The sequence below is a fragment of the Jaculus jaculus genome, chromosome 2 (genome assembly GCF_020740685.1).
Source record: "Jaculus jaculus isolate mJacJac1 chromosome 2, mJacJac1.mat.Y.cur, whole genome shotgun sequence".
NCBI lineage: Eukaryota > Metazoa > Chordata > Mammalia > Rodentia > Dipodidae > Jaculus > Jaculus jaculus.
In genome coordinates this window covers 174212330-174230969 of record NC_059103.1, presented here as the reverse complement: position 1 = coordinate 174230969, position 18640 = coordinate 174212330, and the positions used below count along the sequence as shown (strand labels likewise).

At 39.6% G+C, this 18640-nt stretch overlaps 1 protein-coding gene across 2 annotated transcripts in view; it reads right to left on the bottom strand.

Annotated features, from left to right (window-relative positions):
* The window catches only part of Atp6v1c1 (ATPase H+ transporting V1 subunit C1), a 53633-nt gene that overhangs the window by 13919 nt on the left and 21074 nt on the right, over positions 1–18640 (bottom strand). For both annotated transcript variants that reach the window (XM_004663025.3, XM_045144366.1), the window contains exons 4-8: positions 11708–11793; positions 9492–9586; positions 8226–8317; positions 6797–6895; positions 3194–3262 (exon numbers count right to left, since the gene is read on the bottom strand). In XM_004663025.3, coding sequence (XP_004663082.1) covers positions 3194–3262; positions 6797–6895; positions 8226–8317; positions 9492–9586; positions 11708–11793 — 441 coding nt within the window. The remainder of the gene's footprint in view (positions 1–3193; positions 3263–6796; positions 6896–8225; positions 8318–9491; positions 9587–11707; positions 11794–18640) is intronic.

Here is an 18640-nt window from a genome sequence, read left to right as displayed (position 1 = left end):
AAAAAAAATTTCCTTTAGTCTGAGCACAGTATTTTTTCATTCTTACTTTTTATGAGGCTAGTACTTTTTTCATGTACATATGTATGTGGTATGTGTGGGTGTGTTCATATGTATGTGCAGGTGCATGTGTGTGTGAGGTCAGAGGTTGTAGCAGACAGCTTCGGGTCTCTGAGCTGAACTTCCAGACCAGGCACAGTTATGGAGGAAGGGATGTACTGAAGCTTACAGATCCAGGGGAAGTTCCATAATGGCAGAAGAAGCTGGCCTGCCTTCACAGGTCCAAGCAGAGAGAAGCACAAGCCAAATGCCACAGGGCACACTTCAGGAACTCCGGGTGTAACTAGGTACTTTGCACATCTTTAGATTGGATTTTCAAACCCACCACCACCCCTTAAGATCCACCCAGTGACACCTCCTCCAGCCAGGTGGCTATAGATCCAAACTACAAACTAATAAAACACTGAATACACTGGGAGCCATCTATTCAACGTGTCACAGAGGTCAATGTCTTCTTGAACATACTACTCTCTCCCTCGTGCCCCCCCACCCCTGCAGCCCTGGTGTGGTAGATTCAGGTGTCCTCCATAAACTTAGGTGTTCTGAATGCTAGATTCCCAGCTGATGGAGATTTGTGAATTAGCACCTCTTGGAGGCAGTGTATTATTGGCGGCGGGCTTATGGGTATTATAACCAGTGTCCCCTTGCCAGTGTTCGGCACACTCTACTGTTGCTATTGTCCACCTTATGATGTCCAGGGGGTGATGTCCACCCTCTGCTCATACTATCGTTTCCTCCTGCCATCATGGAGCTTCCCCTTGACTCTGTAAGCCAAAGTAAACCCTTTTTATCCCACAAGCTACTCTTTGTCAGGTGATTTCTACCAGCAACACAAACTTAACTAAAACACCTGGTGTTTGGGTTTCAAGGCAGGATCTTGCTGTAGCCCAGGCTGACCTAGATAGAATTCACTACGTAGTCTCAGGGTGGCCTCAGACTCTCAATGATCCTACCTTTGCCACTCAAGTGCTGAGATTAAAGGTTTGTGCCATCATGCCTGGCTTAGCATAGTATTTTTAAGTCTGGAGAATTCTACTTTCTTATTATTGTTATTGCTGCTGCTGTTAGTCGCAAAGCAGAGAAAGAGAAAGAGAATGGGTGTGCCAGGGCCACTTGCCACCATAAACGAAATCCAAATGCATGAGCTACTTGTACATCTGACTTTACAAGGGTACTGCATAATCGAACCTGTGTTGTCAGGCTTTGCAAGCAAGCACCTTTAACTGCTGAGCCATCTCTCCAGTTCCCAAAATTCTATTTTCATTATCCATACTGCTCCTAAGATTCATCACTCATGTTAACAAATAAATAAACAAACAAAAAAAAACGTAGGGCTGGGAGATGGCTTACCAGTGCTTGCTTGTAAGGCCTGCTGACCCAGGATTCAATTCCCCAGCACCCATGTAAAGTCAGACACAAAAAAAGTGGTACATGTATCTGGCACTTGTTTGTTTGCAACAAGAGACCTTAGTATACCCATACATACATATACATGCAAGTAAGTAAATAAATAATTTTTTTCTTAAAGTATCACCCTGAGCATGGTGATACCAACTTGTAAAACCAACACCTGAGAGATGGGAACAGGAATATTGGGAATTCAAGGCCAACCTCCATTAAATATTGAGATTAAGGCCAGTCTGGGTTACCTCAGACCCAATCTTAAAACAAGTATCAAAAGTTAAGACTGGTATTTAACTGACTTCATTTGTGTAAAGCACTGGGAACAAACAGCCACAAAGTAATTATTCAAAAATGTTAGCTACTGGGCTAGAGGTAGAACTCAATGATAGACTGATTACTTCCTAGTAACAACTAGAAAAATGTTAGCTACAAGTCACAGAGCTCTTTTCTGAATAATGAAAGATGGACAGAATGACCCCAAAAGATACAACCTTCCCTGCATGAAGTACACAAGCTTTTACTGGTGCTGGCTCTTCCTTTTCTATGACTTCATTTAAACAGCCATGTTTCTGAGTCAGTGATTCCCAATGTCCTTTTAAGTGAGAAACAGGAAGAACAGATATTTGCACTGAGTGACACAGGGCTGGGGATGTTCACGTTATTAAGTGGATAAGTACTACCTGCACTTAACTTTTCCTTTTTGTATCTGTTGGCATGCGCATGTGGTTGTAGTATGTGTCCGTGAGTGTGCATAAATGCGTGTGTACGCGGTATGTGTATGTGGTTGGGGGACCAGAGGTCAAAGTTGGGTTTCTTCCTCCATCTATCTCTACCTTTATTTATTTTTTAGTTTTTCAGATGAAGTCTCTCACTGACTCACTAATTCAGCTGGACAAGCTAGCTGGGTAAGCCTCAGGGATCCCATGCCGCCACCTCCACCTCCACCTCCACCTCCACCTCCACCTCCACCACAGCACTCCTGACCATTTTACAAGGGTACTGGGGACCCAAAACTAGGTCTTCAGACTTGTGGGACAAGGCCTATTGACTGAGCCATCTCCCCAGCCCACATTTAACTGTACTTGCCTGGTACCTCTTCCTTTAAACTTCTAAAGTAACTTGCAAAATATCTAATCTAAGAAATGGTATTTTATAGTCTTCCTTTTGAAGTAAGTTTGAGCCCACTTAACTAGCCTGCACAGTGCCCCCAGAAGCCTGGTTTGCATATGCCTACCACTAGAGGACACCACATGGAGTCCCCTCACCTTGTTCCATCAGCTGCTTCTGGGATACAAAGTCAACCTAGAGCTCAAATATCCCCCAAAGAGGGCACTACCTGTCAGGATCAACAACCCAAATGAGATCTGTGTCAAGACAACCAGTCTTCTGTTTACCATGTGAAGGGTTGGTTTGAATGAACATATTCCCTCAAATGAGGGGAAAAAAAGCACTTCAGAGAAGCATAGGTTTGCCACTTAGTTCTCACAAGATCAACATCTCACCTAACAACAATACTACCTATATACACTATCAAGCCTCAAACTAACTTCCTAACTTCTTGTTATTTGACAAAGAAAATACAGCCCAGGAAGTTAAAAGACCTTCTTCAGATCACACAGTAGGCTAGAAGCAGAACTCAGATCCCTGGATCCAGGACTTGTTCTATTATACTAAGTGACCTCCATATGCCACAAGGACGAAGAGAAAATACTTCACAAAGATGGCTACTTACTTGCTAGACCTTGGGACTACCATTTCAGCTAGCGTTTCATATTGCTTAATCCAGTCATTGTGGTTTAACCTGAAGAAAAAGCACAATAAGCACTGAGAAGAAAAAACAAGCCTACTTCCTGTTATGTCCAGGAAGAGAAAAAATTATGGGACAAATAAGAAATTCAGCTACAGTAAAATATGTCAAATCTATATAATCAAAATTCAAGTATCCTGCTGAGAATGAACTAAGCGAAGCAGAAAGTACAGATCACCACCCTCATGTAGTAACTATTACAAAAGAGGCACACGCTAAAACTGAGCTTAGAAAGGAAGCAGTGCATGGTATGTTACTTTCAAACTGAATAGTAATAAATATTTTACCTCATTAAAAATAGAAAAAGGAGCCAGGCGTGGTGGCACATGCCTTTAATCCCAGCACTCGGAAGGTAGAGGTAGAAGGACTGCCATGAGTTTAAGGCCACCCTGCGACTCCATAGTGAATGCCAGCTCAGCCTGGGCTAGAGTGAGACCCTACCTTGAAACACTTAAAAAATAAATAAATAAATAAAAAGGTGTACTGAGATCACTATCATTTCTATTCAGTGGCCATTATGAAGGGCTGAATAAGTCTTTTTACAGAAGGCAGTGAGTACCAGGAAACTGAGTAAATGAAGTAATGGCAACTGATCCTGCCACACAGCATCGGGCAATAACCTCCTAAGAGGCCCCCAGCTTCAGGGGACATGGACGAGACAGTATGTGTAAGACTTAAAAGAAAGCCGGGTGTGGTGTTGCACGCCTTTAATCCCAGCACTCGGGAGGCAGAGGTAGGAGGATCACCATGAGTTCAAGGCCACCCTGAGACGACAGAGTTAATTCCAGGTCAGCCTGGACCACAGTGAGACCCTACCTCAAAAAACCAGAAAGAAGAAAAAGAAAAAGAAAGAAATGCCAGTGACTATAAACCAGCATACATAATAATTTATTATGTAAAATGACCTGTGGGCAACCTATATTTCCATTATAAGGTATGGAAAACTAAAAATCTCTGGTGAACATAAGTTTCTTTTTTTTGTAGGGTTTCACTATAGCTCAGGCTGACCTGGAATTCACTATGTAGTCTCAAGGTGGCCTCAAACTCATGTTGATTCTCCTACATTTGCCTCCCGAGTACTGGGATTAAAGGCATGCCACCATGCCCGACTCAAATTTCATTTTTAAAGGCTGGAGGGATGGCTTAGTGGTTAAGGTGTTTGCCTGTGGGACCCACATTAGCCAGATGCACAAGGGGGCCATATGTTGGCAGTTCATTTGCAGTGGCTGGAGGCACTGGCACACCCATTCTCTCTCTCTTTCTGTCAAATAAATAAATTTTTAAAATTAATTTTTTAATTTTCATTTCTAAAAATAAAATATTTTGGATTGGAGAGATGGCTCAGCAGCAGTTAAAGGTGCTTGCTTACAAAGCCTGATGTCCTGGGTTCAATTCCCCAGTACCCAAATAAAGCCAGATGCACAAAGTAGTGCATGTATTTGGAGTTCATTTGCAGTGGCAGGAGGCATTGTCTCTCTGCTTGTGAAGACAAATTTAAAAAAAATATATATTTGGGCTGGAGAGATGGCTTAGTGGTTAAGCGCTTGCCTGTGAAGCTTAAGGACCCTGGTTCGAGGCTCGGTTCCCCAGGTCCCACATTAGCCAGATGCACAAGGGGGCGCACGCGTCTGGAGTTAGTTTGCAGAGGCTGGAAGCCCTGGCACGCCCATTCTCTCTCTCTCCCTCTATCTGTCTTTCTCTCTGTGTCTGTCGTTCTCAAATAAATAAATAAATAAATAAATAAATAAATAAATTATATATATATATGTATGTGTGTGTGTGTGTGTGTATATATATATATATATATATATATATATATATATATATATATTTATCTGAGAGAGAGAGAGGAAGAGAGAGACAGACAAAGTATAGACCTGCCAGGGCCTCTTGTCATTGCAAATGAACTCCAGATACAGGCATCACTTTGTCCATCTGGCTTTATATAGGTACTGGGGAATTGAACCCAAGCCAGCAGGCTTTCCAAGCAAGTGCCTTTAACCACTGAATCATCTTCCCAGCTCTTAACATAAATTTTAAATAAGAGTTAAATGAGACAAATATAGAGACAGAGCTATTTACTGTAAGACATAAAAAAAGCATAGAAATTTCTTATAAACAAATGTGTTCCAGTTAACATTGTAGAGTTATGTAACTCAATCACAAAAATCTTTTGAAGCTGAGCATGGTGGCTCATGCCTACAGCACCTGGAAAGTAGAGGCAGGAGGACCACAAGCTCGGGGCCAGTCTGGGCCACAGAGCCAGTTTAAGGCCAGCCAAAGTTAAAACTTTGAAAAATGTTTTAAAGCTTTTGGGGCTAGAGAGATGGCTTAGCAGTTAGAGCGCTTGCCTGCGAAGCCTAAGAACTCACGTTTGAATCTCCAGGTCCCACACAGCCAGACGCACAGCGGCGCAAGCGCGCAACAACACATATGCGCACAAGGGGGTGCATGTGTTGTCTGGAGTTCATACACAGTGGCTGAAGGCCTGCTGCCTATTCTCCCTGTCACTTTCTCTCTCTCTCTCTCTCTCTAAAAAAGAAAAAATTCTCAAAAAGAAAAAAACAATGGAGGCAAGCCCTTATCCACATGCAAAGCAAATACCAAAACATCTGCATAGTGCAGTAAAGGGAAATGCTTCAATGAGGTAACCCTGACAATTATGAACTTTTCAGAGAGGTTTTCCCTCTCTTCTCTAGGAAGTGTGTTTCTAGTTCTCCTAGCCCTCTAACCAGATACAGAGGTACAGCAAAGCAAGGAAGGTGTTGTGCAGTGATGCTGACCCAGCCCTAAGCCTCCCATCTCAGTTTGGATTCCAGAGACTCCAGCCTATCACCTGTGGCTGCTTCATTCTCACAACAGGGTAGATGAGGTAGAACTGAGCAGCTATGACAGATCAAACACTAACAAAGCCAAAATATGACCTAGCCTTTTAGAGAAAAAAAGTTACACCACTACCACCGGCCTAACACATTCTTTGTTCTTACAGGGCTTAAATTAATCCCAACTAATACCTGTGTACTTTACAAATTTAGTAACTGAACTAAATTTTTTTTCTCAATTTTTATTAACATTTTCCATGATTATAAAAAATATCCCATGGTAATACCCTCCCCCCCCACTTTCCCCTTTGAAATTCCATTCTCCATCATATCCCCTCCCCATCTCAATCATTGTACTTACATATATACAATACCAATCTATTAAGTACCCTCCTCCCTTCCTTTCTCTTCCCTTTGTAGCTCCCTTTTTAATTTACTGGCCTCTGCTACTGAGTTCTTTCCTTCTCACAAAGAAGCCCAATCATCTGAACTAAATTATTTAATGAGCCAACCCTACAATCTCAATTTATAATTGATATCTCTATTATTATGTTATGAAGTGAATTCCACTATATATGTCACTAATTAAATATTGCTTGACAATGAATGACAAAGTTACACTTGAGTTTTATGGAAAACTTTAAATTGTATTAACAGGTAGTGATATTTGCATAGTTTAACAAAACCTTTTGTAATAAAGACATACTTGGGAACTACCACCAGTAGTGTGACCAGATATTCTGAATCAAGAACAAAGTCATCCTTCTTCACAATTTCTGCTAGACTTCGAGTTAGCAAACTTCCCCTAAGGAGTAAGAAAAAAAATCATTTGGTGGATAATTATGTGTTTTCATAACACAAGTGAGACATGGTGAGCTAATCATAGTCTTATATACATTTCCAGACAGGAATCAGTCTTACTTAACATTCTGCTTTATAGGAAGTCAATAGTTAGCCAGATACCTCACCTCTACAAGCAAAGAAATGTCAACATTTATCAAAATTTGCTTCTAATGTCTACCTTTGCGTTTGCTTTAATTATTATAACTCAGCTCTTCTCTTGATTATGTATTTTGACTGATAAAGTACTGTTCGTTAGTTATCAGAGTTTATTTCCTCATAATTATGAAATTACATCATCTAAGCATAATCTTTGGTTTGCCTTCCTTTCCCTGGGTATCATTTGACAGCAGGCAATTTTGGTTACTTAACCCAGTAATCAACTTTTAAATCAGTCATCATTTGGTCCTTGTAATGATGCTCCCTCAAGAAGAATGCCTTGTCCTATTTGTATCACTGATGATCTTCATTCAAAGTTTCCTCTGGGTGATGCATACAACAACATGAATAGCTAAGTGCTTAAAACTACACTTGTCCTGGTTTAGTACACAGAACAACTTGTAGCAATACTACAAAGAGATCAACCAAATAAAGGTGTCCTTCCTACTTCTATAAAATTTAAATGTGTGAAAAGTCTAGAGAATAATTATAACAGTATGAAAGGACTCATATAAAATTATTTTAATCAGCAGACAAAACTACAACTAATTTAAAATAATTCTGAGCTGGGCATGGTAGTTCATGCCTTTAATCCCGACACTTGGGAGGCAGAGGTAGGAGGATCGCCATGAGTTCAAGGCCATCATGAGACTACATAGTGAGTTTCAGGCCAGCCTGGGCTAGAGTGAGACCCTACCTTGAAAAAATGAAAAAAAAGAAAAACTTAAAGTAATTTTGAGCCAGGCGTGGTGGCGCACTCCTTTAATCCCAGCACTCGGGAGGCAGAGGTAGAAGGATCGCCATAAGTTCAAGGCCACCCTGAGACTCCATAGTGAATTCCAGGTCAGCCTGGGCTAGAGTGAGACCCTACCTTGAAAAACCAAATATATATATAATTTTGGACAATTTTTTAGTGAGATGTCTAATGGATAAATCAGACTCTAGGAGACAAGTATTGTTTATGTAAAGCTTCAATATATCAATCTGAATTGTGCAAACTTACATTAATGAGATTTCTCCATGAAATTAAATATAAAAATCATTTTGATTATAGACACAGCATAACTGGAATTTACTAAGCTCACATCTCCAATACATGCTACAGTAATTGATTCACATATACTTGATACGCTTACGCATTCTTTCGCTCCAAATTCTGAAGATTTCCTTTCAGATTATTATATGCAGATGCTCGAGACTTCAGGTCATTATCAATCTGAGTTACTCCCTTCAAAAAAGAAGAAAAACAAGCAAACTTTTCCTAAGTCTGTGTACTAATACAATTAAAGAAGTTAAACTCTCTACAAAAAAAAAAAAATCCACTGGCTTCTATATAAGAAGCTGCGGAGAAGTGTTCCAGGTTAGCCTGGGCTAGAGTGAGGCCCTGCTTCAAAAATAAAAGCAATAAAAAAGAAAAGATGTACTGACAGCAGTTGGAATACATGTAGACTGAAAACAGTCTAAAAGGTTCTTTGTAGCTCCAGGTGGACTCAAACTAATGGTGATCCTTCTACCTCAGCTGGTATTAAAGGAGTGCATCACCACACCCAGAAGCTACATTACTTCTTAAACCATGCAGTGGAACCCAAACCATTAGGTTTGAAGATTATTAATTAAAGGTTTCAATTCATAAGGCTGAAGGATTTACTTCCAAAAGGAACTAAATTACAGAGTTTTCCCTGTCATAAATTCCATCATTAAGCAATTCTCAGGGAAATTAAAAATTGAATTTATAAATGCTACAAAAGCTGACATTTCCAAAGAGAATTTTTAAAACAATAGCTACTTCTGAAAATAAGACACAGCAGGATTAACAATTAAAGAACTGGCTCTGACTCAGCTATACCAACAGCAGCTGTGTAGCACTGGGGAGTCACTTCACCTCTCTGAGCCTGTTTTCTTATCTACACTTTGATAAAGATCCAAAGAAAATAAAACTGGGTCTTTGTAAAGACCACTTTATGTTATCACACTTAAATTATATGGTGACTCCAGTTATACTCTTGAACAGTCTATCCATTTCCATTTAACTGTGGCACTCCTTGTATAATGAAGTCACCAAGAGCCAAGGGAAGTGTGTGTGTCAAACAATTTAAACCATACTGTTTCCCAACCAGGTCATTAAGAATAATGGTGATCAGTTAATAGGTCCCCTTCTGTAGGCTTCATTACAGCTTCTGCTAAGACTTTTACACTGAAACTAGGTGCAGTACTACATACTTGTAACCCCAGTACTTGGGAAGCAGAGGCAGGAAGATCACAAGTTCAGACCTGTCAGGGTTGACTCTGCATTAAAAAAAAAAAAAAAAAAAAAAAACCTAAAAAGTATTTCATAGCTAAATTGTAAAATAAACAAATCAACTTTTTAATCAGTGTCCTACATGCCTTACTTTTTGTCTTACCTTGGCAATTATTTCAGAAATATTTTTTAGAGACTGCTTGATTGGGTATTTGGCCATATCCCACTGGAACCTTGTAATGTAAGTAACCAAGTCGACTGAAATAAGAGAATCAACTAATTAACTGAAGAGAAGCAACAGCATTTTCTGTATTTGTTTACACAGTGAGGAGGTAGTTTCTGAAGAGTCCTAATTAAATAAATATGAAATTATACAAAGCAGCAAGGATTAATCAAAAGACTACTTTGCATCTTCTCTTCTCCCAACTCAAGTTTTAATAAGCACACACACATTCCTTTTAGTTTTATGACTCAATAAATGTTAATATGTACATATCTATGATAAGCCTCTTATTTAGGAGAATGAAAAAAAAGATTTTAGAAGTTAATTCCAACTGGGGCTAGGGAGATGGCCCAGAAGTAAAAGGCACTTGCTTACAAAGCCTGCTGGCATTGGTTCAATGCCCCAGTACCCACATAAAGCCAGATGGACAAAATGGCACATGCATCTGGAGTTCATTTACAGCTGCAAGAAGCCATGGAACACCCATTCATTCTCTCTCTCCTCACAAATAAATGAAAAAAGATTTTTATAAAATTACTTAAATTTCTCTCCTCCACAAAGTTAATTTAACAAAATATGCTCTTTCTCTGACAACTTCACTTGAGAGATGGAGGCAGAAGGATGAGGAATTCAAGGTCATCCTCAGCTACACAGCAAGCTAGAGGCCAGCCAGAGCTACAAAAATGATGCTTAAAAAGCCAAATACACAGACACACACACACATGCACACGCACACATATACATGCACATGCATGCACACACCATACACACAACAAAAATAAACAGATACTGAGCAACTATTTCCTAGTTTTGTAATCAAAGCAGCTTTACCATCCAAGTCCAATGAGATCAAAGCCAAGGAAAACAAATGTGAAGTATAACAAAGCTGCTTGACAAAATAATTCATTTCAAAATCCCTTTTATTCCTCAGTTACTCCTTACAAATTATCAATGAGTTAGAATAGATATTTCCAAAAGCAATTTCAGATGCATTGCCCACCCCCAAATTGTCAACTGTTACTCCACCTACTAGACTACGGTACTTCACGAAATACCTAGACATGGGTAAGGACAGCACAAATTAACATATTTGCCTTCCACCTATGCAGAACACAAGAGAAATAGTAGGGCCAGGTGTGGTGGCGCACACCTTTAATCCCAGCACTCGGGAAGCAGAGGTAGGAGGATCGCTGTGAGTTTGAGGCCAGCCTGAGATGACATAGTGAATTACAGGTCAGCCTGGGCTAGAGTGAGACCCTACCTCAAAAAAAAAAAAAAAAAAAAGAGAGAGAGAGAAACAGTAAAGCAATGAGATCAGGATCATTATTATAACCAAGAGCAATGATTAATTATGATGTATTTTAAGTGATTAAATATTTGTTAAGTATTAATTGCAAGGAGGAAAAATGAGATTAGAGGAAAACTAGATTTTGAGGAACAGTGATACTGCTGAAGGCAATCCAATATAAAAAGAAAACAAAGGGTTATTTTCTATTATATGATGTATTGCTAAAGATGGACTTAATTTAAAATGAAGCAAGCATTAAGTGTGCTATTCCATAAAAAAGCAACCAATCCAAATGAAATGGCAATAATGAGGTCAAAGTCATCTTTACAATGCCATTACTGCATAGAGTGAACTCTGTAAATATCAGTTTATTGCTATACAGACGTCAGTAGTATGTTTTATGGGCACTAAGAAAAGCAATATTCAAATGTGAGGTGGAAAAGGCAATAAAATTTATAATTTTATTTGAAAGCTTTGGCAGCTGAGCACTATTAAATAGAAAAGGCTAGAGCAGACTGAAAGTATTTAATTAGAATAATGCTGTGATTTGTAACTTCAAAGTCTACTTGTAATTTCAAGTTAGCAAACCGATTCCAGAAAAAATACAGGTAAACTCTGCAATACTATTTTGGCAGAAGATTTAATAGTGATTCATAAATTACATTACCTATCCCATAAGATTATCTTACCTGTATTCCAAAGGACAGGATTTAACTAGCAATATGACCAAAATAATTATATTTTAGTAGTACTCTGCTTATTTAGCATCCTTTCCTTTGGATTTTTTTACATCCTTTTTTTTTTGTTTATGTAGCAAAGTCACTTACTTTATATGTTAATAATTAACAAATCATGAAAGAAAGCTTACCTCCATTGGCCAACAGATTCTCCTGAACTTTATCTTTACTGTCCTCCAACACATCAGCCATATATTGAGCTACCTTCTTGACCACCCTAGAGTAAAAACAAACCACCATCACCATTTCCAGGAATAAAACCTATATCCCATTCTTTACAATAGTACTACACAAAGGCATATTATTTGACTATATATTCCCATAATGCATGGCATGTCTGTATAATTTAGAAGAAATGGGCCCTATCTTTTTTTTTTTTTTCAAGCTAAAGTCTCACTCTAGCTCAGGCTGACCTGGGATTCACTATGTAGTCTCAGGGTGGCCTCGAATTCATAGTCATCCTCCTATCTCTGCCTCCTGAGTTCTGGGATTAAAGGCATGCACCACCATGCCCAGCTCTATCTTTTATATATTTAATGTTTTATTGGTAAAATGGATCAAAGTTATAGACAATAAATCAATCACATAGCTGTCAAATTTTAAGACTACATGAAATGCATTTATTAGCCTAGAAAGAAAGTACTAAAGCTGGGCATGATGGTTATAGTGGTTTGAATCACAAGTTCCCCAGCTTGGTCCCCCGCTGTGGTAACTTGGGAGTGCAGCCTTGCTGGAGGAGGTGTGTTGATGTGGGCTGGCTCAGAGGTGTTTTAGCCAGCTCTACCTTGCCAAATCCCAGCTTACTCTTTTGCTATTTGCCACCTGCTGCCAAAAGGAGTGATGTCCAGCCTCTAATTATGCTATGCTGTCTCCTGCTATAAGGAAGCTTTCCTTCCCTTGGCCAAAATAAACCCTTTCCTCCTATCAGATGTTTTGGTGGGGTGTTTTGTCCCAGAAACCAGAAGGTAACTCCAACAATGAATGGCCCACACCTATAATCCCAGTACCCAGAAGGTAGAGACAAGGAGGATCAGTAGTAGTTCAAGGTCACTCTCAGCTACACAGAAAGTTGGAAACTACCCAGTACTATATGAGATGCTATCTCAAAGAGAGAGAGAGACAGACCGATAAAGAAAGAAGGAAGGAAGGAAACTAAGTAGTGGGAAGCAAAAGAGAAGTAGTCTATAAATAGCTGTATATAATATGCTCAGTAAGTAGACAATAACTCTGACTACAAGGGTCAAGGACAAAAGAGGTAAGGAACAAGTCACTGTGCTTTCACTTGGGCTGAAGGGCTCAGACAAACAACAAAACATCAGCAACTGCCATGTCGGTCATGAAGGCTGGTGCCCTACACTGTGGATTTATGAGCAACTGCCACAGTGCCAACACTACAAAGGCACCTGGATCTCACCTGTCACTCCCCTCATTTTAAAAATTTGAAAGTAGGACACTGAGGTATAAAGAGAAGTGGCTTATCTAATGTCACAAGGGTTAAAGGCAGAACTGTGACTAAGAAACATAATGCCTTTCAGGGGTCCATTGTGGAAAAGGTGGTGGAAAGAATGTAAGAGCCAAAGGAAGGGTAGGACTCCATACAACGTGCTCCTCCAGACACAAAATGGCCTGGATACCCATGACCTCACAGTGCCTGACACTACCTACACAAGACCATCAGAAGAGGAGGGAAAGATGATGACATCAAAATAAAAGAGAGACTGACTTGGGGGAGGGGGGAGGCACAGGATAGAGAGTGGAGTTTCAATGAGGACGGTTGGGGGAGGGAGGGCATTACCATGGGGTATTTTTTATAATCATGGAAGTTGTTACTAAAAATAAATAAATAAATAAAATTTTTTTAAAAAAAGAAACATAATGCCTTGACTCTGGAGCCCAGTGTTCTCCCATTCCATGCCTGCCTCCTGGCACTGGGCAGAGTTCAAAATTATACAAGTCAAGTGTGATGTCACACACCTGTGTAACCCAACACACAGGATGCTGAGGCAGAAAGATCATGAGGCCAGCCTTGGGTGTATATATATAGTAAGACCCTGTCTCAAAAAAAAAAAAAAAAAAAAGCTGGGTAAGACAAATCCTTAAAATGTAACTGAAAAGCTACAATGACATATACATGACTGACTATACAGCAATCTAAGCTAAATGCCAGCTAACATGATCAGGTTACAAAGAAGCACTTCCTGCAGCTATAATCAAACAGCCTAGCAGTTTAGAAGCAGGGCAAGGAAAGATTTAGAAAAGATGCTTGGAAGGGAAGAAAGTAAATTCTTGCCACAGGGCATGATCTGAGTCAAGATAAGGAGAGGTGGAAATGCATGGGATTCAGAGAATGGTGAGGGTCCAGACTGCAGTAACATGTCGAACAGTAGGGGGTAGAGCAGGCTTCAGATAGCTAGCCTCAATGTCAGACTCTAGACAGGACGGTAGCATGGTCAAAACAGGCCTCAGGACTAGTTAGAAAGAGGTTCAGTGAAGGGAGATAAGGAGAACAAAAGAAAGTGAGAGAGGACTATGATGACAATACACTGTGTACTTATATAAAACTTCCTTGGGATATGCATGAAGTCTCTATGGTATGAACATGAATCAGAAAGCTTAGAAAAAGATGACAGAGGGCTAAGCTTGAATGGAAATCTGAAGTTAGCCATTATATAGTTTTATTGCAAGGCATTTTAAATTTTGGGTAGTTGCAACTGTGACAGAAAATCAGCTTCATACCAAAAATAGACTTTCAATTACTTTTATCAAATAAAAAACAAACTTCATTTATTTGCCCCTTCCAGATGGTATAAATTCAATATCATATAAGACAAATGTGTAATTAAACATATATACAAAATGAACATACACTGAGTTTTCAGAAACAAAAGCAAAAGTAAATAGCAGTGATAAAACTTTGAAAAAAATAACATATTTTAGTTGTGGAAAATATAGTTCTTAATTATATACAGTTTAATACTTAATAGAAAGCCATTTCTTGCCGGGCATGGTGACTCACGCCTTTAATCCCAGCACTCAGGAGGCAGAGTTAGGAGGAATGCTTTGAGTTCAAGGCCTGAGACTAAATTCCAGGTCAGCCTGAGCTAAAGCAAGACCCTACCTTGAAAAAAAAGGCCATCTCTTTAAGATTGCACAAAACATGAGGCCAATACAAGCATATTTTATGGCATATAATGCTACCTAAGCCCATTTGCAATCTTAATCTTAATCAGAGTGATCTCAAACCTCAGAAAATGGAACAGCTTCAGAAGCAATGCAAGCCTTATGTCAACATGTGTAACTGGGGATCCCCTAGACTTAGCTGTGTTTCCATAATTTCCCTACACATTGCGACAAGAATATCTGTCATCACCGAGAAATCAAGCTGGAAGCCTCCTCCCTGATGACTAGCTGTCAGGATGCTGAAAAAGCCTATGCAGCCTGTTGGAGGAGAAAAGTCAGCATCAGTGCTAACCAGCAGTGTACCCTGTAAGCTTTATGACTGGCCAGCCAAGCCAAATGAATTGATGCAATAGTGGCATTGTCTCTTATGGGGAAAACCAACTGCTCTCTGATTAGAGTTAAGGCCTATTTCATGGGAGGAAATTCATGGCTGGTACTGAAAAGCTTATGGCTTGTGAAGTCATAAGCCACAGGGGGAAATTACTACTGCTGTCAGGCTAAATGAATATATTATGCCCATCAAACTGCTCTCTAAATACTTAAGTTTATGCCCATATTAATGCCACTCTCACTTTTGGTTACAGAGGTTTCTCTTTTCAGATGGCAGTGACCACTGGGGTGATTCAAAACTCACCAAAGTGCTAAAAAGGAACAGTAGTGTTTATTACTGAGACATCTCTATCACACCTTCCACAGCTCGGGGACCAATGTGGAAGAAGTGGCAGAAAGAATGTAAGAGCCAAAGGAAGGGGAGGAGTGCTTATAATACTATCTGCCCAGCACAAAGTGGCCTTGATATTCATGGCCTCACAGTGGCTGATGCTACATAGTAAGAGAGGGAAAATGATGACATTAAAATAAAAGAGAGAGCTGGAAATATGGCTTAGTGGTTAAAGTGCTTGCCTGTGAAGCCTAAGAACCCAGGTTCAATTCTCCAGTATCCACATAAGCCGGATGCACATGGTGGCACATGCATGTGGAGTTTGTTTGCAGTGGCTAGAGGCCCTGGTGTGCCCAGTCTATCCCCCCACCTCTTTTTCTCATAAATAATAAATATGTATTTTAATAAAAAAGTTATATCTGGGCTGGAGAGATGGCTTAGCGGTTAAGCGCTTGCCTGTGAAGCCTAAGGACCCCGGTTCGAGGCTCGGTTCCCCAGGTCCCACATTAGCCAGATGCACAAGGGGGCACACACATCTGGAGTTCGATTGCAGAGGCTGGAAGCCCTGGCGTGCCCATTCTCTCTCTCTCCCTCTATCTGTCTTTCTCTCTGTGTCTGTCGCTCTCAAATAAAAAAAAAAAAAAGTTCTATCTATGTTATATCACCTCAAAATAACTGCTCTAAGTACTGCATTGAGAAAGTATAAAGTGTGATTTATTCCATATATTGCAACTGTCAGATATGAAAATGTGGAATATTTAACTTATTAAGCTACCTGTCAATTCTACCCAGGTCCAACAACTCACGGGGTCTCTTAAGCTTCTCCTATCTTTCAGATACACTGAAGAAAACAGGCTGCAGGATAGCACAGAAGAGCTGATAAACTGAATTGTAACTTTCAGTCCTACTGACCAAGCTCACTACGTTGGCCCTAACTCCTTCTCAGAATCCTTCTTAAAAAAAAAAAAAAAGAGGGAATTACCATGGGATATATTTTATAATCATGGAAAATGTTAAAATTAAAAAAAAAAACTTAGTAAATTTTAAACTATATTGGAGACACTCCACTGACAATTCATAAAAAAAAAAAAACCTACATAGAGCTTCAAGGTGATTAAGAAAGATCAATATGTAATGTTAATATTGTCTAGGAAATTGCATTTCTCTGTGTTTCTTTGGTTGTCATGACCTAAAACTATGAAGAATGAGGCAGACAGGACTTCAGGGAGGTCATCTCAGGGACAACAAAAGCAGTTCCCCAAGCCCTGAATTAAAAATATAGTCAAGACCAGGCATGGTGGTGCACGCCTTTAATCCCAGCACTTGGGAGGCAGAGCTAAGACTGCCATGAATTCAAGGCCAGCCTGAGACGATAGAGTGAATTCCAGGTCAGCCTGGGCTAGAGTGAGACCCTACCTAGAAAAACAAAACAGCAACAAAATAATTGTGTGTGTGTGTGTGTGTGTGTGTGTCTGTCTGTCTATATCTATATCTGTATCTGTATGTGTATCTCTATCTCTATCTATATCTATATGGTCAGGGCTAGAGAGATGGCTCCACAGTTAAAGGTACTTAGTGTGATAGCCCACATTCAGTTCCCCAGTACCCACATAAAGCCAGATGCCCAAAGTGGAGTATGTGTCTGGAGTTCACTTGCAATGGCAGGAGGCCCTGGCATGTTCATACTCTCTTTGTCACTATCAGTTTCTCTCTTCTCTCTCTCACTCAAACAAATTTTATATGTGTGTGTGTGTGTGTGTGTGTGTGTATTCACAGTATGTATGTATGTATTGTTGTTGTTCAAGAAAAAAAAAAGCAAATGGAATTTCAAAGGGGAAAGTGGGGGGGGGAGGGAGGGTATTACCATGGGATATTTTTTTATAATCATGGAAAATGTTAATAAAAATTAAAAAAAATAAAAATAATACTGCACAAAACCTATGCAATGAAAAAAAAAAACAAAAAAGCATAGCACTGGAGAGATGACTTAGTGGTTAAAGTGCTTGCCCACAAAGCCAAAGGAGCCAGGTTAAAGTCCACAGTACCCATGTAAAGCCAGATGCACAAGCCTGGAGTTTGTTTGTTTCCAGTGGCTAGAGGCTCTGGTATACCCATTCTCTCTGTCTCTCACTGCTTCCAAATAAATAAAATATTTTTAAAAATTAAATTAAATTAAAACTCCAGCCTGATTTCTCTGCAAATATTTGACATATGATTATAAAATTCACATAGAAATGAAAAGAATTCAAAAATGGCCAATCATGCAAAGAAAATTAAAGCTGGAGCACTCAGCCTTCCTGATTTCAAAACTTCTACAAAGCTATAATAATGAAGATAATATATCACTGGCAAAAGGATAAAAACATAGGTCAATGGAGAAGAACAAAGAATCCAGAAATAAACCCTTTCATTTATGCTCAAGTGATTTTCAGCAATGATGCCATGATAATTCAATGGGAAATAAACTTTTCAACATGCAAGAGACTGGGATAACTTAGATATCCACAAGCAAAAAAAAAAAAGTTGAACCTGTACTTTACACCATGTACAAAAAAATGAACTCTCAAAATGGATCAAAGAATTAAATGTAAAAGTCAAGCCTATTAAAATGCTTAAAAACACAGACCTCAAGTCATGTGACTCTGGATTAGGCAATGTTTTCTTAGTTATGAGACTCCTCCCAAAAATCTGTAGCAATAAAAGAAAAGGTAGATATACTGAATTTCATCAAAATTGCAAATTACAATTAAAAATTGTGGGGCTGGGCAGATAGCTCAGTGGGTAGAGCACTTGTTGAGCAAGCATGAGAACCTGATTTGCCAAGTTCAACTCACAGCACCCACATAAACAGCTAGGTGTGGCTACACATGCCTAAAATCCAGTCCTCTGTGGACTGCAGACCAGAGTGTGCATGTCTAGCATTCACTGGTCAGCCAGTCTGCCTGAAATGGCAGCTGGGGATTAGTGAGAGACTCTGGATAACACTCAGAAAAGCACCAGAGGATGACACCTGATGGACTCCGGCCTATGCAAGCATGCTCATGGGTCACATGCATATGCACACGTGTACATATACCATACACATACCATGTATATTATACATTTTACACATATACTACACATTCACACAAAAATACTTAAGCTTTTGTGCTTTATAAGATAGAATAAGAGTAAGTTCCAGGTCACCAGGTCAGCCTGGTGACAGTGAGACCTTGCTTCAAAA